General features: G+C 45.2%; 1 protein-coding gene across 2 annotated transcripts in view; it reads right to left on the bottom strand.

The window, feature by feature from the left end:
* Positions 1-25,841, bottom strand: part of LOC131746068 (protein argonaute-1) — a 34,840-nt gene extending 8,999 nt beyond the window's left edge. The window contains exons 1-14 of one of the 2 annotated variants that reach the window (XM_059047031.2): positions 25,604-25,841; positions 20,206-20,389; positions 17,818-17,938; positions 17,194-17,375; positions 16,659-16,795; positions 16,300-16,434; positions 16,062-16,149; positions 15,254-15,401; positions 10,411-10,530; positions 9,917-10,039; positions 9,648-9,781; positions 6,332-6,516; positions 671-830; positions 395-485 (exon numbers count right to left, since the gene is read on the bottom strand). In XM_059047031.2, the coding sequence (XP_058903014.1) occupies positions 395-485; positions 671-830; positions 6,332-6,516; positions 9,648-9,781; positions 9,917-10,039; positions 10,411-10,530; positions 15,254-15,401; positions 16,062-16,149; positions 16,300-16,434; positions 16,659-16,795; positions 17,194-17,375; positions 17,818-17,938; positions 20,206-20,389; positions 25,604-25,628 (1,833 nt within the window). In that variant the 5' untranslated portion in view covers positions 25,629-25,841. Of the gene's footprint in view, positions 1-394; positions 486-670; positions 831-6,331; positions 6,517-9,647; positions 9,782-9,907; positions 10,040-10,410; positions 10,531-15,253; positions 15,402-16,061; positions 16,150-16,299; positions 16,435-16,658; positions 16,796-17,193; positions 17,376-17,817; positions 17,939-20,205; positions 20,390-25,603 lie in introns of both variants that reach the window. The other variant, XM_059047026.2, reaches the window with a different exon arrangement.
* Between the last annotated feature and the right edge of the window lie 208 nt (positions 25,842-26,049).

Consider the following 26,049-nt stretch of genomic DNA (forward strand, 5'->3'; position numbering starts at 1 on the left):
TCGGGGGTAGGGATGGGGAAGAGTAAAGGACAACTGCAGCAACTAAGTAACTCCCTTAAAAGGGATTTCAGAGAAGAGATATGTTCGTTCCCATATTCCAAAAGTGGGCACAGAGAGAGAGAGGGAAACTTGAACACAGAACAAAAGTGATGGAGACAGGGCCAAGTCTCTGGCCACAGCCTACACTCTCACTGCTCTCTCTCTGAAAAGAAAATTCCATGCAGAGTTAGTTTTATTAAGAAACCAAGGGAGTGGTTAATGGGGATGATCAGCTGAAATAAAAAGAACTTGTGAAGGGTCAAGCACCAGAGCTGAGGGAAGGAAATCATGTGTAGTCTTGGGGGCTCAGAGCTAAGAGAAGAACCTTATGAAGAAGTTGGAAAGTATCACTCACTGCTGTGATAGAAGGTTTTTTCCCATCCCCTGCTGGGGGGTGTGTAACATCTGCTCCCAGGAATATCACTGGTTGTTGAAAGACAGCAGAGCTAAACAAGGAAGAGAAAACAAATGGTAAGGAGTTGGGTCTTCTCTTCCTGGCACCATCTAGCACTCACTTTGGTCCTCTCTCCCTTGTGTGTGATTCACTTGGCCTGGACAGGGTCCTATCTTTTCATCAATCACCAGTATGGTACCTTGCTTGACAAGGGCAAGTGGGCAATAGAGTTCATACCGTTGGTGTGGAACTAGGATGTTGTTAATGCCACCAAGTTTGACATTGATCTTCAGGCAAAGGTTGGACAGAGTCTGAGGCGAGGTCTTGACCACATTCTTCACTTGCACACACTGTGTAGCCATTCCCAAGAGTGTATCTCCAACACGTTTCACTTCAGCTATGAGCAGAGAGAGAACTGATTAGTGCATTCAACAAATATTTACTGAATGCCTCCTAGATGCCAGGAAGTATATGAGGTGCTAGGGAACACAATGATGACCAAAAACACACAGGGTTCCTATTCTTATAGTGCTTACTATCCAGTGACTAATTTTAAAAATCATGAAAAGTATAACAATGATAAATGCTACAACAGAAAACTTCACGGAGCTATGAGAGCATATAACGTAGGGGTAATAACCTAGTCAGGAAAGGATTCTTGAGTAAGTAATGAGTGAACTGAAATCTAAAGGTAGAAGAGAACTTAGAAGGGAGAGGGAATATTGGAAAGAGCATTCCAGGCAGAGGGAAGAGCGTGCAAAAATGTACTCTGATAGGAGAAAACAACATACATTTGAGAAACTGAAAGGCCAAAGTAACTACAAAGGAGAATAAAGGAACCATAGTGTGAGAGAAAGAATGCGGTCATTAGACCGATCTAGGGAAGAAATGAGGGTAGCTTAAGAAGGCAGCTGTCAAGATGGAAAGAAACAGATTCAAGAGACTATATACGTAAGGGAAAATAATTTTTACAGATAACCTCTGAGTTTCTAGATTTTTATCATAGAACAGATAGATCATAAGTTCTTTCTGAGTTTGAAGTGTTTTTTGGTCATCCCAGTGAGGATACCCATCACGCAACTGAGTATAGTAGTTGGAAGTTCAGAAGTAGTCTGAAATGGAGATGTAAATTTATGAGATATTTAGGTACAGGCAGTAATTGAAAACATGACCTTGAGATCACCAAGGAAGAGAACAGAGTGAAAGAAGAAGAGGGCTTAGACCTGTATCTTTGTACTCAAAATACTTGCAGAACAGGAAGAAGATGAGTCTGCAAAGGACAAAAATTCAGAGAACCAAGAGAAAGATCAAGGCAGTATTATATCATGAATGCCAGGGAAGAAAGAGTGTTTCAAGAAGGAGCAAGTGTTCAACTAAGTCAAATGCTGCTAAGAGATTGGTAAAATGAGGACCAGAATTTTGTGATAGTGAGGCAAAAATTAATGTATAGAGGCAAACACTGTTTTTGGTAACACAAAGTACCAAGGAGGAGATGTAGAATCAATGAACGGTATGATATGTTTTCAATGGAAGAGATTTGAGAATGTTTAAAAAGCTAAAGGTATCATTTCTACTTCCAAGAGATATAGTTATATGCAAGCCAGTGTCTCTGCACATAACATTCAGAAAAGCCAAATAAAATATAGAAATCATCTTTTTGTAGGCAGCAGAGAAGTGCTAAGACAACAAGAAATGGAAGAGTTAACACTGCAGAGAGGGAGAGAATCTCACAGAGGTGAGCCATCTGCTGCAGCTGCTTTTGCCCTGGGTACGTGTGCTGATTCTAGGTGTGGGCAGGAGGCTGAGATTCTGGGCTTTCCAGCAAAAGAGGAACCACTGCCAAGGGACAGAGAAAACAACAGTTTCTGGCGAACACAGGCTAGTTCTCGATGTGAAAGGTTAAAAAAAAACATTTAAAAGAAAACACAGACTAGTATCTTCATGACCTTGGGAATTCCTAAACAGGACTCAGAAAGTACTAGCCATAAAGGAAAAATCTTGATAAATAGGACTACATTAAAATTTTAAATTTCTGTTCAACAAAAGAACCCACTAAGAAAGTAAAAAGGCAAGCCACAGATATATATAATACATATAAATTAAAATAAAGGAATTATAAAGAACATCTATAAATCAGTATGAGAAAGGTAGTGAAGCCAGTAACAAAAGGAAAAGACTTGAGCAGGCACTTCTCAAAAGAGGCTCGTGAAACAGCCAACAGAAATATAAAAAGATACTCAACTTTATCAATCACCAGAGAATTCAAATTAAAAGCAAAATGCCGTATCACTAAACACCTATAAGAATGGCTAAAATGAAAGCGACAATACCAAGTTTGGTGAGGATATAAATAACTACAACTCTCATTTGCTGCTGTTGGAAGTATACATTTGTACACTTTAAATCCCTCCTAGTTATACACCCAATAGAAATGGGCATATATGTTCAAAGGACATGTACAAGGATGTTCAATGAAGCATTATTTATAATAGTAAAAACTGGAACCAACCCAAATATGTCCATTAACAGTAGAATCTATCAATACATGTAAATTGTGTTATTATCATAATAGAAAAATTGTAGCAAACTACAACTAAACAAACATGGATAAATCTTATAAATGTAATGTTGAGTGAAAGAAGCCAGACACAAAAAAAGGTACATGGTATATGACTCCATTTATATAAAGTTCAAAGACAGTCAAAACTAATCTATGGTGTTAGAAGCCAAAATAATAGTGGTTAACACTGATGGGGAGTTGTAATGATTGGTAGCCTGGGATTGTGGTAATGTTCTACTATCAGAACTAGGTACTGGTTACCTTGCTATGACATTTTGTGAGAATTAATTGACTGAACACAAAAGATCTCTATATGTATACTGTACTTCAATAAAAAGTTTACATTAAAAAAACTGTACCAGTTTAGTGGAGAGGAAGGAGTTAAAAATACTAAGGACAGGATGAGGTATGGTAGCAGATTAGAACTGGACAAATGTGACACTATCCTTTTACACTCTCAGGGCAATCACAATGCATATGGACCTTGCTTTGACCATCACTTGGCCTACCAGGAAGGAGGATGAAGGATCTTTAAAAGAATCTGACTGTTCCTCTTATCTGCAGGCTTAATTCCTAGGCAATGCCCCCACTACCTAAGTGGTATTCAATATAATCAAAGAACAGCATGTAAGTGGAAGAAACCCAAGGTCCTAATCAAGGTATGAGACTGGAGAGAGGTATAACATGACTGAGCCCAGGGAAGGGAAAATTTTCTGAGTGAGCACTGACTTCTCCAAGCATCCTGCACTATACTCCACATGCAGGTCAAAAACACTGGATTCTCCCTTAATGGAGGAAACCAAAACATGGATAATTATTCAAGGCAGTTCTCCTCAAAAGCATCTGATAAATCAATAAGAAAAAGGTAGTGAAGCCAATAAAAAAAGGAAAAGACTTGAGCAGGCACTTCTCAAAAGAGGCTAGTGAAACAGCCAATAGAAATATAAAAAGACACTCCACTTTATCAATCACAAGGGACATCAATTTATGGCCCAAGAGAGGCATGGATTGGAGGTCAACCAACTTCCATAAGTATTGAGTATCATGTGAGCGGAAGGCTCTACCTTGGGTATATATGTGCAGAGGGAAGAAGGTTTCAGAGCAGAATCAGATCCACTCCATGCTCAAAACAATATCAAGCAAGACCATAACTGATCAGCAGCCTGATATAATTTTTAGAGGAATCCAAAAAGAGACGAGCTAATCCTGTAGGTAGGATGACAAGAGAACGCTTCCAGGAATAAGTACATTTAAACTAGGACTTGAAGGATAGAGAGAATTTTAAGGGCAAGGTGGGGGATAAAAAGAGTACTTAGATATTCTAGGCAAAGGCAAATGATGTAAGCAAAACCAGAGAGTAGACAGCAGAGACAAGGCATGAGCATTTAGAGCATCTACTTTGTCCCAGGCACTGTGCTAGATGCTGCTTTTTATATAATTAATTAATGAGGCTGAGAAAGGTTAGATAATTTGCCTAAGACAGTAAACTGGCATAGCCAGGATTAAAATCCAGTTCTATCTAATTCCAGAACAAGTGATCTTTCTGGTATGTCTGGCAAAGGGAAGAGTACATGAAGCTGAAAAGGTTAAACTAAGATCAGGGCCCTAAAAAATGTTTATTTTGTGAATGGGGGCTAATGAAGGTTTTTTTTTTTTTTTTCTTTGAGAGTACAATCACAAAAAGTCTCATCCAGTAACCTATACAAGAAAGATTTAAGAAGAAATGTTAGAACTAAATTGAGAAGAGTGGGTGGAGAGCAGGGAATACATCTTAATACTGTAAAAAAGAGCATTAGAGGTGAGGCAAAGAGAAGACAGACTGTCCCCAAAGTCTGGTGAAGGTACCCAGAAGCAACTGTGATGACAACACAGAAGAGAAAAGTAGAGAAGGGCTTACTGGTAGACAGAGGAGACAAGCTACTAAAGAGATGGTTCACCAAAACACTTTGTAAGAGCAGAGAGCACATCTGTTTTATCCACCAATATATTCAGGATCACGCAGTGTTTCTTTTCACACACAGTAGGTGATCAATAAACTCTTGTGGAAGGGAGATAGGGTAGGTCAAAGGAAGAGATCGAAACTACAGAGAGGTCAAGGGTGGAATCAAGATTTTAATAATACAATATAACATACAGTAACAATAGCTGGTGACTGAAACAACTGAAATGGATGAGAATTTAACTAGAATGAAAAGGCAGAAAGGGCAGAGTACAGAAATCTGGAAAATGCCAGGCATTCCTGGTAATGACAAAAACAATTAAGGAGAGACAGGAGAAAATATCAAGAAGTCAAGAGGGGCTTCCCGGGTGGCGCAGTGGTTGAGAGTCCGCCTGCCGATGCAGGGGATGTGGGTTCGTGCCCCTGTCCGGGAAGATCCCACATGCCGCAGAGAGGCTGGGCCCGTGAGCCATGGCCGCTGAGCCTGCATGTCCGGAGGCTGTGCTCTGCAACGGGAGAGGCCACAGCAGTGAGAGGCCCGCGTACCACAAAAAAAAAAAAAAGAAGTCAAGAGGAGAAAGATCATTGGTGACCCTCTGCAGAGGAGGTTTAGGAGAATGGCAGAGGTAAAATAAATGAAAAAGGCTAAGGAGTAAGATGCTGGTGAGGAAGTGGGGGTAGAAAATGTAGAGAACTCATTTAAAAACATTGATGAAGAAAAACAAGAAAACAGGAAGAAAAAAGCTAAAGGAGATGGCATGACTGCGGTAATGTGCTCTAGGGTATGTAATCTAAAGATGTTTGAGGGTTCAAGGGTCCCAAAGGTAAAAGGATGGAATAGAACAAGAGCACACGTGGGTTGAGTAAGATAAAGGAGAGACACCTCTTCCTTTGAAGAGGAGAGGTGGAGAAGGAAAAAAAGAGTAAGAGAAAAGCACTGAGTCAGAGATGTATATAGTCATTCTCATTCTTAAAAGAGAGGAAAAGAGAGGGAAAGCTTCTCAAAAAGTCTACATCATTCCCAGCAGTGGAACACCAACAGAAGCACCACAAATTCTACTTGGGTGTGCTGCCCTATGTCCTGACAGACAACGCACTCCTAAGAATAGGAATCTGGACTGACCCATCTCTGTATCCGGCTCAGCTTAGCCTGGCATACACACCAGCACACAGAGGACCCCAGTTAATGTTACTGGGAAGGACCGTGAGCAGGTAAACAGGACCAGAGATGACTAACTGGCTCATATAGGCTAATATTTCTCCTCTAAGAAGAGCACTGGCACTAAGGAACAGCTCTGGCTAGAGCCAAGAATCCACACTGAGTTGTCCCTAGGATCTTCCAGGGAGCTACCCTGAGAAGAGTCCTATCATCGTAATCACTGTCCCAACAGAACTGTACCATACACTGGCGTCTTCCCTGGCAGGATGACGATAATGAGCTGCAGCCCTGAGTAGGTGTTCTTGAGATGCCGGAACATGGGCTCCACGCTGTCTGCCCCCTGCGCATATTTGCAGAAGCAAGGCTGGCCCTGGATGGGCATCCCTGCATCCTTGGAAATCTTCCGCAGCTGGTCTGTGAAGTTCCTGCAGCACAAGTATGGTCATGACAGGAGGCAGGTTAAGTCCCACTTTAATACCTCAAACCAAATGCCTCCATCTTAGGTGCCTAGCACTATGACAGGCACTGACAGATTAGAAGATGAATGAGACATCATCACATCTAGTGTAAAAAGCACACTTACAGTTGGATAGGACAAGATAGAGCTTGCTAAGTGTTCAATGGTACAAGCAGAGAGCTGAGGGAGCCCAGAGAAGGGACCTGTGGGAATTCTCAGAGTCCCCCATGTTGTCCCATTCAGCAGCTGGTTCCTATGTTTTAAGTCTACAGCCATAGGAAGATGCCCAAGAGGAAGGCCTCTTGGCTCAAATTAAAATAAAAAAGGTTCCAACAGTGATCAGAGCACAGGAGATGCTCAGAAAAAAATGAGCTCCCTCCTCCCCTACTGGTTCTTTGAAGCCTGAGAGCAAATAATTAAACAAGCTTCTTTCTTTGGGCTTTAGAGCTTTACCCTAGGAAAGGAAGACAAAGCTGGAAGAGAGGGTTCACATGCAATAGATTAAAAAAAAAAAAAATCGAGCTACATAAATATGACAGACTGAAAGGAGCAGCAGGAAATTCAAGTTGTGAAAGTCCTGAATTTAGATTAAAAGCAACAATGTACAAATAGAGAATAAAAGCAATTGTTTAGGGGATGTTATTATATAGCATATAAATATCAATAAGATGGAGTCAAAAGCCTATACAGTGAGGAAATAAATTTTTTACTTATTAGTTAAAAAGAAAAAAACCCCATAAGATTAATACAATACAACACTGTTGTATAACATTTTAAACCACTTATATATAGGTATATAAAATACATAAATTGGGTAGGAAGGTTATAATAATTCATGACAGTGACTGCATCAGAAAGGAGGAACAGGACTAGAATAGAGGATATAAAGGAAAGTCAAATTTAATATTTACTTTTTAAAAAGGATAAAATAAATATGACAATACTCTGGATGACAGACACATGGATGTTTTCCATATTATTCTAATTTAAAAAAATTTTTCAAATAAACATTAGAATAAAAAATATAACCTATTATTTCATGTAAATAAGAGCCAGGGCTCTGATAGACAACTAACAGTGTTTCTTCCATTTCTCTGCTTTGTATACAACTACAGTATAGCTATTAAAAAAGCCAATGTGTTACCAGATTCCATCAATAAGTGGGTCTCCACTTCAAGGAAAGTGGTTTTCCCTATCTTCTATTACCAGATCACACTTAGGATATTATGTCCAGTGCTGGGGGCCACAATGTGTTTAGAGAAATCTAGGATGGAGAAAGTCTTAAAATCCTGTCCTAAAAGTGATACAGATGAGGTAACAAGGCTTCTTTAGCCAGAAGAAAATTCTGAGGGTTGACCCTAGGACTCCCTTATACCTCCCCAATTACCAATTTCTCCACCTCATCTCTTCCCCTTTTGTTTCAGTGGAAAGGATGGCTTTTCCTGTGCTTTGGATCCCATTCCCTCATACACATAAAGGAACTTTGTTCTATTTCCTTTCTAGTTTCTCTGGGTTCTATTTTCAGCCTCTGTTCACTATGCACATTCTCCCTGGACAATCTCATCCACCGCCATAGCCGAAAACTCTCAAATCTTAATCTTTAGCCCAGAACCATACATGCAACTGGGCACCCTGACCCAGGTGTACAAGTCACATTTTTACTCCCTGAATCTAGGGATCATTGCAAGAAGGGGTTGTCTGATGAACTGACTCCTTCCAACTCTGAGATTCTAGGTTTATCAGTTTCTGTACCCCAAAATATCCAAAACAACAAATTGCTTCTCAACAGAACGGGACGGGGAAGGACACGGGAATGAGAGAGAAACACACCAAGGGTGGAGCTACCAACAATGTGACACAAAGGCACAGCGCTGAGAGCCTTTCTAATATTGGTTAAGGACCAGCCCTCCAAAGCCTGGCCAAGGCTAAGAGCAGCCTGGCCTAAATGGGGCTAAAATCCCAAGAACCCAGGAAAGGAGACAAGAGGAACACATTTAAGAGAAACTATAATTGGGTGGAAGTAGTTAAGTATCTGTGAGGGGAGAAGGAGGGCCAGAGTCTCCATATTCATCAGGGGCTGCTGTAACTAATTCTTATGAAAATCCCAAGGCCAGCTGAACCCACCAGGGCACACATCTCTACTAATTCTCATCACTGCCCGAAGTGGTCAGCTCCACTGATTCTTCCTCAGCCCCAGGGTGCACTGACCTTACTCCAGATCCAGGGGAAAAAAAAAAAGCTACCACTTCAAAAGACTGCAGGAACACTGAACTGTACATTTTAAATGGCTAAATTTTGTGGTATTTGAAAAATATCTCAATAAAGCTGTTTAAAAAAAAAGAAGACTGCAGGGGAAGGGTTGGTGACTTCTTCACTTACTTATTCACTCATTCAAGACCATTACTCCCCTACCCTGTTCCTTTAAACCATTTGGCTATATCACTTTCTTCATTGCTGTCATCTACTCCCAGCCACTCAGCCACAGGTGGCTCAGAGGCCCTTACAATTCATGTTCACCTAATTCAGGTCACTTGGACCCAACTGAACAAATTCTGTGCACAGGAAAGGACAGCTCAGAGTACCAGCTGATTATTTCCAATTAGGAATATAAGCTTTGAAACCTCAGAGCTGATTTGATCCCAATCTGACACTTTCTTGATATGCAAACCTTGTACAAGTTGCTTAACCTCTTTGAGCCTCAGTCTCCTAAAAATGGAAATACCACCAACTACTCACTGTGAAGATGAAATAAGAGAACATAAAATTAGGTACAATGTTGGCACAAACATTATAGGCATCACTACTACTGTTTACCACCCATGTTAATAATTATAACAATAAAATAATTCAGGTCTCCCTTAGGAGATTCATGTCCTGAAATCATCATCTCTGACACAGATATGGCTCCTTATCAAGACTCCTGACCACAGATGGACAGAAAAGAAGCAGGCAGAAGTGTGAGCCAGACAGCACAGGTGGGGAGAGTCAAGGCTCAGAAAGAACAGACTACAGATCAAATCGTGGCCCCTTGGGAGGAGAGGAAGTTAGGCAGCTCTAGGGTCCTTCCCACCCTTCCATCCATACACCCAACCTCCTTACTTGAGCACTTCTTCTCGACACTGTTTTTGGGGTGCGAAGCAGGCAATGGCCCAGACTTTGATCTCAATCCCATTGTAGAACTGTTTCCCCCGCATGTCCCAGACACCCTGATTGGGTGTGGCAATGGCCCGGTTCTGGGGATAGGCAAAGGGGGTGTCCAGGTGAGCCTCAGTAGAGCCAGGTGGGTAGGGGAGCAAAAGCCACTGACTATACAACCCAACCTCCCCTCACATGTCCCAGAGATGTTGTCTGGCCCTGACCCTGCTCACCCGGCCGCCGTACTGCAAGATGGGCGCCGGCAGCACTCGCCCTGTCACCTCCGTCATGTCATCCTTCACCTTGATCCCAAATTCCTGGATGTAGGGATCTAGGTTGTAGCTGGCATTCTTCATCTGTAAGACAAAAGAAGGGGCTCTCAGGAGAGCCGAAGCTTGGCAATACTGCTCACCCTCCAGGTCCCAAGCAGAAAGCCCTGAAGAACAGCTGAGGCTGGCAAGAAATAGCCCTAAAAAGGGGGCTGGGGGGAAGTGGAAGATGAGGTAAGTGGGAATGGATAACATAGGGAAGTAATACAGGAGAGAAAAAGAGATAGGAAACAAAGTAGCTACAGGGTCAAGAAGCAAGAGCAGTCCTATGGAGTCCCAGGTAACAAATCCAGACTTTTGTTTTCCTAAGGGTCCTGCCAAGACAGAAAGGCATCTATGCTACCAGGGACTCCCATGACTGAGCAACCAAGCATACATTTCTCTGCATCCTCACTGACCAGGCGGCTGATCTCTTCTTGTCTGTCTGGGGCCGATCTAGCTGTAGCCTTTATCATGGTTGAAGTCTGGTTGTCAGTCAGCTTCTTAATGCAGCGCTGCCCAGCCACAATGTTACAGACCTAAGGAAACAAGAATAGGTACCGCTGGCTTGAGTATAGTCCACCCTATACCCGGAGCCCCATAGTAAGGGAAGAGGACTTGGCTGTCAGTCCTGGGAAACGGACTAGAAAATCCCTTGTTCACAGACAGGTAAGTTAGAAAGTATCCACGTGCAATACAAAAGGTAATACAGCCACTTTGTGAATAAGAGCTTAGGATCCAGAGGCAGATGTGGGCTCAGGGCTCATATATTAAATAGGGAGAACAGTAACAATCTCCTAGGACTGTCTGGAGACTAAATTAAATAAAGCACTTAAAGAACCAAGTACAGTTCTGAACATAGTAAACACTCAGTAAGTTGTAGCATAAATTATTATTTACCAAAGGACCCAGTCTAGAGCTCTTCTGAATACTAAAAAACTCAATACACACAAACTGGATGCCTAGGTAGTAGACAGCTCTCCAATGGTAGCAGGCAGTCAGTCATTCCACACTGCAACACAACAGGAGAACTAGCAGTGACTCTTGAACACACCAGGAGAACTAGCAGTGACTCTTAACTCTTGAGCCTGAGCCTACAGATGATCACTGAGCCCTTGGACTATAGAAATCACTGTCTGTTGACTGACAGTGTGCTCTGTTGGTGTGAGGAAAATCCTGCCACATGGTTCCTCTGTATTGGGCCCAAGAGAACACAATGGAGATCAGAAAAGACTTTCTAGTGATATATAAGACTTCCATTGCCCAATATACTATATTTAGGAAGTAGTGAACAGGAAGCCTTTTGGAAAAGTAGAGAGAACCCAAAGACACTTGAGTTTGAAGTCCAGCTTTGCCAATTCTAGAAGATGCTACCTTGGGCAGGACTCTTAACCACTCTAAGACTCTGCTTCTTTAATTTTAGCCACTGGAAAAAGCACTAGCTGTCTCTTGAAGCTGTTGTGAGGACTTAGATGAAATGAAATGTAAAACTTGTTCCCACAGGGCCAATACACTAAGTACTGCTTCTCTGCCTAATTTCCAGAGTTCATGCTGAACAATGGTAGGGAAAACCAGGACAAGGTCACCTGCCCTTAAACTCTGTACCTCAAAGAATTAGTCAATTCCCTTAATGAAAATCCAGAATTGTTAAAATTTGTGAGGTTGCTCTCTTGAAGGTAACTTAAAGTTGTAGAACTCTTTATGGATAATTTCAACTACAGAATCAACACTGGAAAAAAGACTAAAGCAGGTATGTAGAGAAACTGGACCCCTTGTGCACTGCTGGTGGGAATGTAAAATGGTACAGCTGCTGTGGAAAACAGTATGGTGATTCCTCAAAAAATTAAACACAGAATTACCATATGATCCAGTAATTCCACTTCTGGGTATGTACTCAAAAGAAATGAAAGCAGGGACTAGAATAAATATTTGTACGCCTATATTCATAGCAGCATTATTCATAAGAGCTAGAAGGTGAAAGCAACCCAAGTGTCCATCAATGAATGAATAGATAAACAAAATGCGGTATATACATACATCGAAATATTATTCAGCCTTAAAAAGGGAATTCTGGGCTTCCCTGGTGGCGCAGTGGTTGAGAATCCGCCTGCGGATGCAGGGGACACGGGTTCGTGCCCCGGTCCAGGAAGATCCCACATGCCGCGGAGTGGCTGGGCCCGTGAGCCATGGCCGCTGAGCCTGCGTGTCCGGAGCCTGTGCTCCGCAACGGGAGAGGCCACAGCAGTGAGAGGCCCACGTACCACCAAAAAAAAAAAAAAAAAAAAAAAAAAAGGAATTCTGACGTATGCTACAATATAGATGAACCCTGAAGACATTACGTTAAGAGAAATAGGCCACTTAAAAAAAGGCCATATATTATATAATTCCATTTATATGAAATGTCCAGAATAAGCAAATCCACAGAGACAGAAGTAGATCAGTGTTAGCAGGGGCTGGTGAGGAGGGTAGAAGGAATGGTAAGTGACTATTAATGGGTATATGGGCTTTCTTCTGGGGGCGATGAAAATGTTTTAGAATCAGACAACAGTAACGGTTGTGCAACTCTCTGAACTAACTAAAACCCACTGAATTGTACATTTTAAGAGGGTGAGTTCTTTGGGTTTTTTTGGTTTTTTGTTTTTGCGGTACGCAGTCCTCTCACTGCTGCGGCCTCTCCTGTTGCGGAGCACAGGCTCCAGACACGCAGGCTCAGCAGCCATGGCTCATGGGCCCAGCCGCTCCACGGCATATGGGATCTTCCCGGACCGGGGCACGAACCCATGTCCCCTGCATCAGCAGGCGGACTCTCAACCACTGCGCCACCAGGGAAGCCCAAGAGGGTGAGTTTTATGGAATGTGAATTATATCTCAATAAAGCAATTCTAAAACAAAACTATCACCTACAATAGCCTATGTGATTTGACCCTGTACCTCTCTCCAAAATCATCTCCTACTACTTCTCCCCTCACACACTACATACCAGCCACTAAGCCTTCTGTCTCTCTAAGAAGATCTAAGCCTCCTGCTGCTTTAGAGCCTTTGTTCTCACTATTAAACTCTTGCCTGGAGGGCTCTTCCTTCAGGGTGTAAAAGGTTGGTTCTATCTCATAATTTGGGACTCAGCTCAAATGTCTCCTAAAAGAAGCCTTCCCTGGTGGTCCAGTGGTTGATTCCGCACTCGCACAGGTTCGATCCCTGGTTGGGGAAGTTCCACATGCTGTCAGTGTGGCCAAAAAGAAGAAAAAAAAAAGAAGCCTTCCCTGACCACAATAACTAAAGTGAATCTCCAACCCGCTCCACCCTTATGACTATCCCCTTAACCTGTTTTATTATTCTTTTGGCACTTACCACCAACTGAAACTATCTTATTTATCAATTTATTATCTATCTCCCCCTTCTAGATTATAAGCTCCATGACAGCAGGGACCTTATCTGTCTTGTTAATCTCTGCTTTCCCCACACCTAAGAGTGTATGACTCATAGTAGGAACTCAATAAATATTTGTTAAATAAACAAGCAACAGTAAAAATCAAAATACTTAAGTTATTCGCCTTGGAAACTACTGTTTAAACAGAAATAATGCCAATTTGCTAACAAATCTCAGGCTGCAGTAGATATTACCCAAAGCCTATCTACTTAGCTGTAATTGCAGTTAAAGACTTCTGTTTACATCTCAGAGAACATACTGTCTTCATCCCACTTTCTGTGCATCGGCAGCTATTACTAAGTCAGAGTTCTTGGGCTTTGGGATCTCTTCTCCCTTCAGCCTAATTTCCTCTGGTTAGTTCTGAAATCCCAAAAGCTCACAGAAGGCTTAAGTTTTGGTCCCAGCTATCTGACTCCTGCTGCTAGAACAGAGTAAGACGGTAATCTAGGCTAGTGCTTTTCCAACTTAAATGTTCATATGAATCCTCTTTAGATTCTGTTAAAAGAGATACTGATTCAGTAGGTCTAGGTGGAACCTGAGATTCTGCATTTCAAACAAGCTCTCAGGTAATACCTATGCTCTTGGTCCACTGACCACACTTGGAGCAGCACTGGACTAGACAATGAAGCAGTCAGAGATAGTTTCTCATTAGACATTTTGGCTACTGTATAGAAAACCAAATACAGCCCAGTGGTTCTCCATTTAAGTAATGACTTAAGAGCATTACTATTCTTTCTTTAATTGCAGAATTTCAAAGGTCTGCTGAAGCATACAAATATGACAAATCTTGGAGCGAAAACTTTTTCAAAAGGAACACACTGGGTTTCCCTCGTGGTGCAGTGGTTAAGAATTTGATGCCTGCCAATGCAGGGGACACAGGTTCGAGCCCTGGTCTGGGAAGATCCCACATGCCACAGAGCAACTAAGCCCATGCGCCACAACTACTGAGCCTGCATTCTAGAGCCCGCGAGCCACTACTGAGCCCTTGAGCCACAACTACTGAGCCCGCGCACCTAGAGCCTGTGCTCCTCAGGAAGAGAAGCCACCGCAATGAGAAGCCCGCGCACCGCAACGAAGAGTAGCCCCCGCTTGCCACAACTAGAGAAAGCCCGCGCACAGCAACGAAGACCCAATGCAGCCAAACATAAATTAATTAATTTTTTTAAAAAAAGGAACACCTTGGGCTTCCCTGGTGGTGCAGTGGTTGAGAATCCGCCTGCTGATGCAGGGGACACGGGTTCGTGCCCCGGTCCGGGAAGATCTCACATGCCGCGGAGCGGCTGGGCCCGTGAGCCATGGCCGCTGAGCCTGCGCATCTGGAGCCTGTGCTCCGCAACGGGAGAGGCCACAACAGTGAGAGGCCCGTGTACCACAAAAAATTAAAAAATAAAAAAATAAAAAAGGAACACATTGATCACTAGGGATATAGGATTCACGTTACAGGTAACGTTCATGTCCATTTTCTGTAAAATAAAGTATACTTGTATCTTTAGGTCATTTAGATCCCCAGCTCCAGACAGGTAAAGAGAAATTAAGAGGACATGAGTGTAGGTATCTGAAATCTCTGTCCTGAATGAACTAATTACTTATTAAACAGTAAATACAGCTTTCACCTCTGCCTGGCAGTCCTGAAAGAATACGAGAGCAGGATGCAGGATAAGTAAAGAACTCAGCAGTTAAGAATGAGGCCTACATTTCACAGAATGACCTCTCAGAACATCAATTTTCCAAACCTAAAAATGATGAGAGACTACAAATGGAAGAACAGACCTCTGATGATCAGTGTGCAGGTACCATGCTTGTTCCCCAGCCAGGCCATTACTTGGCAGTCTCACCTCTAGGGGCAGGTAGGTATGCTTTTGTTCCTGGCCAACTTGCAGGCAGGGCAGGTGGGGATACTTGAGCTGAAGGTTATATTTCTGCTTGAAATACTGTGCCACTGTGCACTCCACAGTCTGTCCACTCTCCAGCTGCAAGGGAAACCTGTTTGGGGGAAGGGAAAGAGGTGTCATAGCCCAGCATTCAGTAACACCTTTCCAGACCTACAACCATGGGAAGCGCCAGACTTGACTTCATCCCTATCCAACCTCTCTGAGCACTCCCACCACTCATGGGAAAAGCAGAGGAAATACAGGGTTCCAAGAGTGAAGCTAAAGATTTGAAAGGCAAGTTCCACAATGGTCAGATCATTATCCGACTCATCTGTATTTCTAGTGTTGTGCATGAAGCCTGACACACAGTAGGCACTCATAGTCCAGCACAGTCTGAGGTGAAGAAGGTAGATGGAATCAGTGACAACTTTCCCAAGGGTCTAGCCCAGGATCTCAGCTTTCTTTTTCAGGAGGAAGAATAAGTTGAGAGAGATCCTAACGTTTATAGAACTGAGAAAGAAGCCACAGAAAGACACCTGCTCTCTAGTAAATGCCCAAGAAGGAAAGGTGGAGACCAAGAAGGTAAAAATGGTAGGGAGAGTATCAATGGATCTGGGAAGGTTAGGGGAGGGATGCCAAATTCCCACAGCTTATCTTCAAAAACAGGGCTCATCCTCAGGGCCAGGTGTGGGTGCAGAGAAGGTGAACAGAGTATGTTGAAATATCAGTCCTCTTCCACCAACAGTATGGCTTAGCAGCCCTGTCAACTTACGTCTGATGGCTGGCAGGGCGGCGGGTAACATTACACACGCGGTATTTCCTCTTCATCTGTCCACAGTGGGTCACTTCCACCTTCAGGCCTGGGACACACACACTGCTTGTCAGGGTTGGAAAAGGTTGCTCATGTGCCCAGGCTTGGCCTCTCCCCTGAATATATCCCAAGGGGATTTCCTTTTAGGACTAAAGAGAAAGTAGCACTAATTCCCCTCCCCGCCTGGTTGGGTCCTCACCCTTGATTTCCTTGGTGAAGCGCACACGCTGAGAGTCCGTGAGGGGCTTGGGCTGCTCATCTATGTTCCTGATGTCCAGCACCTCACACATGAACTCAATCACTGGCTGCGCCTTGTAGAAGGCAGTGGCTGAGACTGTGGGGACATGGTAGGTACAGCTCAGCTCAGGTTCTGTCTTCCAGAATAAATGGAAGCACTGCTCTTTACACCCTCTTCTTTATAGGGTATTGGGATGGGGGAGGGGTCCCAGGGCTGTAGGGATTAGACTAGGAGTGTGGTTACAGAGCTGGGAGGGATGAGGCTGGGAGTGTGGTCACTGGACTCAGGGTGCCCCTGGCTCCATAGCTCTCCCCACTCACCATCAATGTTGAGCATCATCTTCCACATGGCAGGGCGCACAGACTGGTGAAAGCCGAACCAGACCTCGCGCCCACCCCCCAGCGGGTGGTAGTAGCCCTCAGGCGGTGAGAAGAAGGAGCGGCCCACAGGGGTGTACCTGGCAGGGACAGGCAGAGAACTGGTCCCTCGGGCACAGGCCCCCACCCTGTGAGGCATCCTGGGCACGGAGGAGCCCTGGCCTGGAAGGCAGGACACCAGGGCTTTAATTCCAGCTCTGATCCTTTACTAGCTGTGTGACTGACCTTGTGCAAGTCTCTCCCCTTTTACTGCCCTGCAGGGACAGATGGGGTGAGGTCCAAAGATATCTAAAAGGGACAGGGCCAAAGCTTTAAACCGTCTAAATGTATATGCACACTTGCCTGGTATATGGTAGGGCTTCAAAGAATTTTTTATTTGAAAGGCACACGGTGGGACCTTAATATATGCTCATTCCCCTCCTCCTCCCACAGCACTTCTGCCACCACTTGTAGCCCAGATACTAACTACACCCAGTACCTCATGGATGCCAGGTGCCTCATGGCCACATCCAGGGCTTGCACAGACTCCAGGGGAACGGGGATCTGGCCACTAACCAAGGCCTCATGCAGCATGCGCCAGCTCACAATGGCTAGCCACTTGATGGAGACCTTGAAGATTCGATCCTTCCCTTCCCCAGGGATTGTCACCTCGAAGTCAACCTTCAGGAAAGTGAAAGGGGTGAAAGATTGCTGATGCTGTCCCACAGTCCAATATTCCTTGCCTTGCCCCTATTATCCTTCACCCCATAGATTTCCCAAGAATCTGCTTCTTAAGCTGATAGGGACTCACAATGAAAACTTCAGAGTAAATCCAGCCCCTTAGTCTCCAGCCACCTTGGCTCAGTGTATCTGTCCCTCTCAACCACACTTAGTAGGAAGTCCCTTAGGTCTGTTTTAAGTCTAATCTCAGTCTGTTTGCACAGGGACAGACATACAGGAGGCGAAATAAACATCAGCACCGACTGATCCCTCACCCTAAAACACACTTTCTCAGCACAAAAGACGAAAGGGATCTCTGGACTGCCAGACTCCAAACAGGCTTAGTTGAGTTCTGTCCCTCCCCAAACCCCTGACACAGGTCCAGCCTGACTCCCAACCTTACCCGTTCATTGCCAATGGGCAGTGCTGTGACAGTGTAAATGTTCTTCTTTCCATCATACACGGGCTTGCGATCACCAAAGATCTGAGGCTTGAAATGCTGGACCATGTATTCCACCACTTCCCTGTGGGGAATGGGAAAGGCCAATGGAAGCTGAAAGACTACCACTTCAAGCTCTTGGAAGTAATTTAAAGTCCAGGCAATGTCCCATCTACTATATTCTGTCCTACCAGCTACTAATCTCTATTCTAAGCAGTGCTCCTCAAGCTTCAACATTCATATGAATCACCTAGAGTTCTAACATGCAGGTTCTGATTCAGCAGATTTAGAGCAAAGTCTGAAATTCTGCGTTTCTAACACACTCCCAGGTGATATTTTTGGTCCTCGGATCACCAAGGCTCTGAAGGACCTAAAAGAGTGATTGTGAGTGCCTTCTGAGCAGAGGGGGAGGCTGAGGAGAGAAGGGCTTAATCTCAGGGTCTGTCCAGAATCAGGAACAAAATCTAGGCTGCTCCAATCCCCAAGCTGATAATCAAGAAAGGTAGAGGGGAAGAGACCTGAATTGGAATAGGAATAAAGTGTGGAAGAAGAAACTCATCTCTTCCATCTCTCTGAAGTCCTTGGTTCTACCACACTGTTTTCTCTCCATTATCGTCTCTTTCTTGATTTCACCTCCTGTCCTCTGCTACTTAGATTCCAGAGTATCCATCTAGCCTTCAGAATCCCAGTCCATCCAACTATCTGAACTCTTCGCTTTCTAAACCAAAGCTCTTGAATACTATTGGATAAAAAGACTCAAACTGTACATTGGAAGCAACTGTAAACACATGGTTTTAATGCCAATTAGGCCTCAGTGCTGCCCAGCAATCTTTTTCATATCTCTGATCACTTCCATCCTCATAGATTGTGTCAAACCTTCTCTACTACCCGCCTAATGACAGAATCCACTCCTACCTCAGATCAAAAAGCATCTTTAATAATTTTGGAAAGAGTAGAACATAGAAGGCAAGGCCACCCTCAAGTTCCCAGACATATAAACAAATACATTTATATACACTTGCCTCTTTTCCTCTTTCTTTCCTCTCACACTTGAAATATCCCTTCCATATATAATTTTTAAACATCTGAAAATATGTTCAACTTCACTCAGCAGAGAAATACAATTTAAAATTAGACCAAGATATAATTCTCTACTTATCAGAATGCCAACAATTTAAAAATCCAATATACTGAATTGGTGAAGATATGGGGGGATACCTTACTGATGGGAGTATAAATTGGTATAACTTACCTTAAAAAAAAACTGCCAACATCTCATAAATTTTAAATGTATTATGCCAGCAATTCCAGCCTAGGAAGTTATCCTACAGATACATTTGTATTTGCATGCAAAAATGTATCTATATTAATATTCTACAGTTTCATTTTTGTAGCAAAAGTTTAGACTCAACCTAAATGTTCCTGAATAGATTTATTAAATAGGTTATAATATATCCATTCAATGGAATATCTATGAAGCTATACAAAAGAATGAGACAGATATGTAGGTACTGATATGTATTACTTTCCAAATTATATTGTTCAGTGGAAAAAAGCAAGGTGCAGAGCAGTGTATATAAGATTCTGTATTCTGTGTGCTTTAAAAATGTTCTACAAACATATATGCTTGCATATGTATAGAAAAATATCTGGAAGTGTACTCAAGAATGGTAATAATGAATGCATCTGGGGAAAGGGACTAGGAGACAGGAGGCCAGGGTAATATGAGATATTTTTCATTGCTACTCTTCCTGTAATATTAAAATTTTTTTTTACATTGTGCATATATATATATATATGTCCTCCTGCCTCAGCAAGGACATCCCACTCATTCCTCTCCTCTCTGTCTTGAACCTTTAACCTCTCCTGCACTAGCTCCCTCTCGGTTTATAAACATACCCATGTCTCATTCTTAAAAACTTTTCATTTATTCATTTCAACAAATAATGAAATGCAGTAGGCACTGTACTTGACCCCTATAATCTTCTCTAGCCAACATATTCCCTCTCTCCCGATGCTCCACTATCAAGCTATCTAGAAAAAAGCTACCTGTTCTCACTATCCCTACCACATTACCTTCCATTTATTCCTTAACTCACTGTTAGATTACTAGCCCAACTCCTCTATTGAAACTACTGTGGCAAAAGGTACCAATTGTCTCCTAACAGCCAAATCCAGTGATATTTTTCAACATTTACCTTACTTAGAATCTCTTCCTCAAGAAATTTCTTGAATTTGGTGATATCACTCTCTACTAGTTTTTCTTTTACCCCTCTGGATTCTCTTTTAAGGCTGTGAGACTCAGGAAAATAAGGACTACAGGACTTAGTGGCTTAAACGTGCATTACTTACCGGTTGACTCTGCGAGGACACTTATCCGGCTTGATATCCACCTCGTAGTGGTAGACGTCAATCTTAGGGATGTCCACTTCAAAGTAGTTGGCCAGGAGCTTGATTGGTTTCCCCACGGTGCCAATGCCAGGCCGGCGAGGTGCCTGGAACACCTGCTGCAGGGGGGGCAGGTAGGTGCCTGCAGCTACAAGACAGAGAGGCTGGTGAAGGTAGAGTCTGGTAATCTCCTTACCACTCTGATCAGAGAAGGCACAAGGCCTCCTAGAACGGGAGCAGCAAAGTGTAGGAAAAGCCTCTTTCCTGCCTACCCAACCCAACTGAGGGCTTCCACTGGCTGAAACAACCCAGGCTCATTTTTTTATTTACTTTTTTATTTTTTTTATTATTTTATTTTATTTTTTGCGATTCGTGGGCCTCTCACTGCTGTGGCCTCTCCCATTGCGGAGCACAGGCTCCAGACGCACAGGCTCAGCGGCCATGGCTCACGGGCCCAGCTGCTCCGAGGCATGTGGGATCTTCCCGGACTGCGGCACGAACCCGTGTCCCCTGCATTAGCAGGCGGACTCCCAGCCACTGTACTACCAGGGAAGCCCCCAGGCTCATTTTTTAAAAACTCTTTCCAGTTAGGAGAATTACCCTTGTTGTCTATATTAAATTCATCAAATGAGTATGTAATATCTTCCTATCACATGTTAAGTAGACGGGCTAAATCTGGCTCTAGTAACAAAACTCTTTCTTCCCTCTATTAGATGAAGACTCCATCAGGTATCTAGCAGACCAAGAAAGCCCTATTATCTGTCAGCCAGATGCTCACTTCACTCATCACCATCCTGAACACAAAATAGTATCATCTTAATGTTTCTCTGCACTGCAGACAGGAGGAAGACCTAAAGAAGGCCAAGTGCTGGGGCGGGGGGATGGGGGGGGCGCGGTGCAAGGAAGAGGGCAGTGTCTGAGAAAAGATTAAGGCAACCAAATGGCTGAGGATGGAGCAGAAAAGGAGAAAAGGCTAAAAGGATAGATTTTGGAGACTAAGGAAAGGAGAGAGGCTGAAACACGGAGCTGGTGAAGAGGCTGGAACTGGAGGTCACAGCCCCAAAATGCTTGAACTGGGAAGGAGGAAAGGCTGGAGTTAGGGGCTGGAGCACGATAGTTTAGAGTTGAGAGCCTGGGCAAGAAGCAAGGCTGCAAGTGGGGAGACAATGAAGAAGAAGTTCAAAAGAAGAAAAAGCTAGGGAATGAAGGCAGGTTAAATATAGGAGACTGAGGCAAGAGTAAACTAGAGTAGAGGACTTGGGAAGGAGGGGCAGACATTAGCATCCTGGAGAAGACGAGATTACTGGTTCTGGGAAGAAGAATACAAGATTCTTTCCAGGCCCACAGCTCCTTCTACACAGAGGGCCCAGACAGTAGCAGAAGGGGTTTAAGACAGAAGCAGCCCTTGGGAAAGGGCTAGGGCAGGGCCAACTCCCACTACTTTCTCCTCTATTGCCACCAGCCTGATTGCTGCCCCTGGTTTTATTTTCTAGCTTGAGGAGAAAGGGAAGAAAAGAGGAAACTGCCTAAGAGAACCCTCCGTCAGCACCTACTATTGTCTTCGCCAGCAGAGGACCAGCCCAGGTGGGAGGAAAGAGGGACAAAACAGCCCAGAACCTCCCATTACCAGAGATCTGCTTTCACAGTTGGCGAGGCTGGGGGGATGGTGCATATCCTCAGCTGGGGGGTCAGGAAGAGGTCAGAACCATTCAAGGGAGGGGCATGCTTTCCAGAGCTAAGCTGCTGTGTCTCCTTCTAACCACCTGTCAAGCCTACCCTACTCCATAGACAGGGAAACACAGACGGGAATGACGGTCCAGCCTGGGGAGAAAAGACCTTCAGGATTCAGCTACCTAGGGAAGTGAAAGCTTAACTACTAGCACCTGGCCACATACCCCAGAAAGAGCTGAACAGAAAGTATACACAAGCCATAGATAGACATACACATCCAAACACATACTTAGACCTGGACAGTGTACCTTCATACACATACCCCTCACCAGCCTAGATTGTGAGTTCTTCAAAGACACAGACTGTATCTGCCTTGGTCACTGCTGAATCTCCAGTGCCGGGCATATAGATGTCAATATACAGATACTAAATGAATTAACAAACAGACCCATAGACACACCACAAAGAACACACAAGCATACACAGCACACAAACACACAAACACCTGCACACTGCTCAGAAACAATTATAAACCCGGCACAGGACAAACATGACCCTAGTGGAAGTAGCTGGTAAGAGATACCCTTTCCCTCCCCAAGTTCTTACATTCCATTCACCTCCTTAGCCTTCCAGGCTGAATAACTGTTAGGAGCCTTGGGAGAAAGACATCCCCTAGAGCTAGGGGCTGGGTAGAAATGATGGGGGATGGGACAGACACTCTAGCCTCAAAGCCTTCTCTTCCCCAGAAACAGGACTACACACCAAACTTAGCCTTAGGCACCCTCCACTCCTAGGAGGCTTTGGAAAAACAGGGAGCCCCCACCCTCCCCTTCATACCCAAACTAGGGAAGGCAGGAGGAAGAGAGAACCTCTCTCCCACTCCACTCCCCTGCAAGCCTTACAGCAGTACAAAGTTCCTCCCCTAACCCCACCCTGCCCCCAGCTTTTAGTCTGAGAAAGGGAGACACTTCCCTTCAGACCCAGACAGGGACAGACGGCCACTTTGTGATGCAGATGAGGGCCCCAGCACAGAGGACAAAGCTTGGGCCTTGGGGGAAAGGGGCGGGGCCCTTCCCTGCAGACAAAAGCAAGGAGGGAGGGGCTATGAAAAGGACACTCCCCCTCCCCCATCCTCAACCAGCCCTGAGAAGGAAAAGTAACAGAGCTGAAAGGCCTGGCTCAGGGATTCCTTCCCTGCAGTTCTGAGGCCCACATACCTCCCAATAAGCTAGACAGCCCACTCAAAAGACAAACTCAAGGCTGGGTAGCTGTCCGGTAAGCAAAGAGTACAAAGCCAATCGCTCCAAAAAGAATTTGTCCACACACTGAGTACACACAAATTATTAAATATCCACACATGTGCTTAACCATTTATGTTCACACTGGAATATGATTCAATTCAAAAAATAAAGACGTACTTGTGTCAGGGCCTAGACATTGGTTGGTTCCACAGATAAATCAGACACCACCTCTACCCTCTGGGAGCTCCCAGTCCAGTATATGTGCTTGTAACACACCTGAGCACAGAAGGCACACCTGGCCATAAGCCCTGTGAAGTCAGTAACAATACCTTGCTTTGTGTATGTACTGTGTCCTCAAACCTCCAAGAAAATAGTCCGAGCCTAGGAAGGAGGCAGTTATGGGATCCCTCCACTCACAGCTTCCAGAATGAATTTCAATTACACCTTTTGATGAGGTAAAGCCTGCCCCATTAGGCTACAGCCAACTCCAGATACCAGGCTCTAGTTCCTTCCCTAGAAGCTATTAATATGTAACATGAACCCCAAAAAAGTCAACTTTTTCATCACTCTGGAGACCATTAGGAATTCATCATAATAGATAATTAGCAGTCTGGTATGGGTGCCAGCTCCCAGCAATCCATCTGGACCTCTAGTCCCTGGGTTGCTGTAAGTAGTCTCCAGCCCAGAAAACCAGGAGGGCTCCTGGAATGGAGAAAGGGGCCTAAGGGAAGGAGGAAGTAGTTTTCTGAAGTCAGTTGCTCCCTGCATTCCACGTTAAGGCTTACGCGGCCTTTACAAGGTTGTTTTTGTCCTGGAGAAAGTAGTCACTAAGTACTTACAGATCACTGAATGGATGACTGGAATGAGTCGGCAGGAGCTATTTCCTTAAGGGGATTAGATCTGGTATACAAGACAAAGATGCTTCAACCAGAAATGAAATTCCTGTCCCAAATGGAAATCCTATTCCCACCCCGAGATCAAATGGAAGGAAGTAGTGAGACAAGACCTAAAGGATTCCCAGGTCCAGACTGCTCCTCCCATCAAAAGGGTAAGAGACAGGACACAGGAGGTGCCACCACTACACAACACATCCAGGGACTCTGGTCTTCTTGGGGCAGCCTTGCCTCAGTTTCTCCTCTATTCTTACCGCCTTTTCTCCTGATTGTAAATAAGGAGAAGTTAAGGCTATCATCTGGGACACCATGGTGAAGGCTATAAACTTCCCCCTACCCCAAACAACTTATTTGTGACAAAAGGCTAGCTTGACGACCTTGGGTCTAATAACATGGCCCTGACAGTTTCTGTGGAGTAGAGAGAGGAAAAAGAAAAGATACTCAGTGGGGGACAACAAACATAAAAATATTAAGGTATAGAAAGATTAGGCTGTCGACTCAGGGACATTCAATAGAGAGGTCATTTTCCTTGGATTAAAAGATCCCAACTCTGCTCATTGTTGGACCGTGCAAACCAGGCAGAAAACCCCTTCTAGGTAAACCTGGTCCTGGCCTTGGTACCTCGGTAACCAACACATTTTTTAAGGCCTGTCTTCAAGGAAGAACCGTCCATAACCTAAAACATTGCTTCCAGCCCAGTCTTTCCTCATCCCAGTGGCAGAATAAGGCACTTTAGCAGTTTCCCTCAACCTTTTCTTGGCAAATTATGACTGAAGGTTTTCAGGGCCAAGTGCAAGAGCCCCAAGATGGGGAAGGGGCCCATTTCCACTTGTACTCTGCCAGCATAACCTAAGAGAGACTGCAGCCCAACAGTGTGCTCCTTTTTCCAAGCCAACCTGCCGGTCTGGGGGTGGGGGGTTCGGGCGGCCACGCCCCCACCACATCGGGCAACCCGTTCCAGCTGCCACCTCCGCGCATGCTCCGGCGCCTCCGCTCCATCTCCCTAGACTTGGGGTGGGGGGGGTGGAATCCCGGGGCCGGATCCCCACCCACTGCCCCCTGACCCTCGCCCCCGCGTCAGGCCCGGCTGGGGCGGAGCTCACAGCCCAGCTCTGGCGCCTTCTCCCAAAAGACATCAGCCCAGCCCAGCCCAGCCCGGCTGAGCCCCCGCCCCCGGCATGCGGCAGCTCTGGGCCCATCTGTGTCGACCCCCTCCTCTCCTGGACACCTGGGGCCCGCCCCCTGCCACCTGCCGGGCCTCTCCCTAGGCCTCCCGGGATCTCCGAGTGTCCTTACGTGCGATCAGGCCCTTCTCCCAGGGCACTTCCCACCTCCAGCAGTGCATACAGCCTCCTTTGATAAATGGCCCCCGTCTCAGAGCTCCCTTCACAAGGTTTCCCCCGGAACTGCACAGCCCCCTTCAAACTGGGCCCCCCATCTCATAAGAGCCCCTTTCCTCACTCAGGAAACCTTTCCTCACTCGGAAATCCTGCTCTTCACGCGGGAGTCCCCTAGTCCTTGGAGCATGCACCGTGCCCCTCTGCCGGGGGCCCTTACCTGCTCCCGAGGGTCCCGCTTCCATCCCATATACCCGTGCGGAGGTCAGGCGGCCCGGAGACTGTGGAGTCCAGCGTGAAGGGCCTAGGTACCCCGCACTTTAGCTGCTTGGGCTCCCGGGCCGGGCTCGGCTACCCCCCCAAGCCCGGCCGCTCGCGCCGCCGCCCCCGCAGCCTCCGTTGCAGCCGCCGCCGCGGAGCCTGCAGCAGCTCCCCCAGCTAGCGCCCGGCCAGCTGCCAGTGCGCAGGCGCGACCGCCAGGCCCAGGGGGCGGACGGGAACGAGTCAAACGGGGCGCTCCGACAGCAACAAAGGCCAATGGAGAGGGGCGGGGGCACCGGGGACCGGAGGCAGCGGCCCCTGGCGGTCACCCGTCGCCATGCAGCCCGGCGGGAGGGCTCCGGTAGAGGCACCGCGGTACCACTCTGTGGCTTAAGTGGGGCGGGG

The sequence above is a fragment of the Kogia breviceps genome, chromosome 1 (genome assembly GCF_026419965.1).
Source record: "Kogia breviceps isolate mKogBre1 chromosome 1, mKogBre1 haplotype 1, whole genome shotgun sequence".
NCBI classification, from domain to species: Eukaryota; Metazoa; Chordata; class Mammalia; order Artiodactyla; family Physeteridae; genus Kogia; species Kogia breviceps.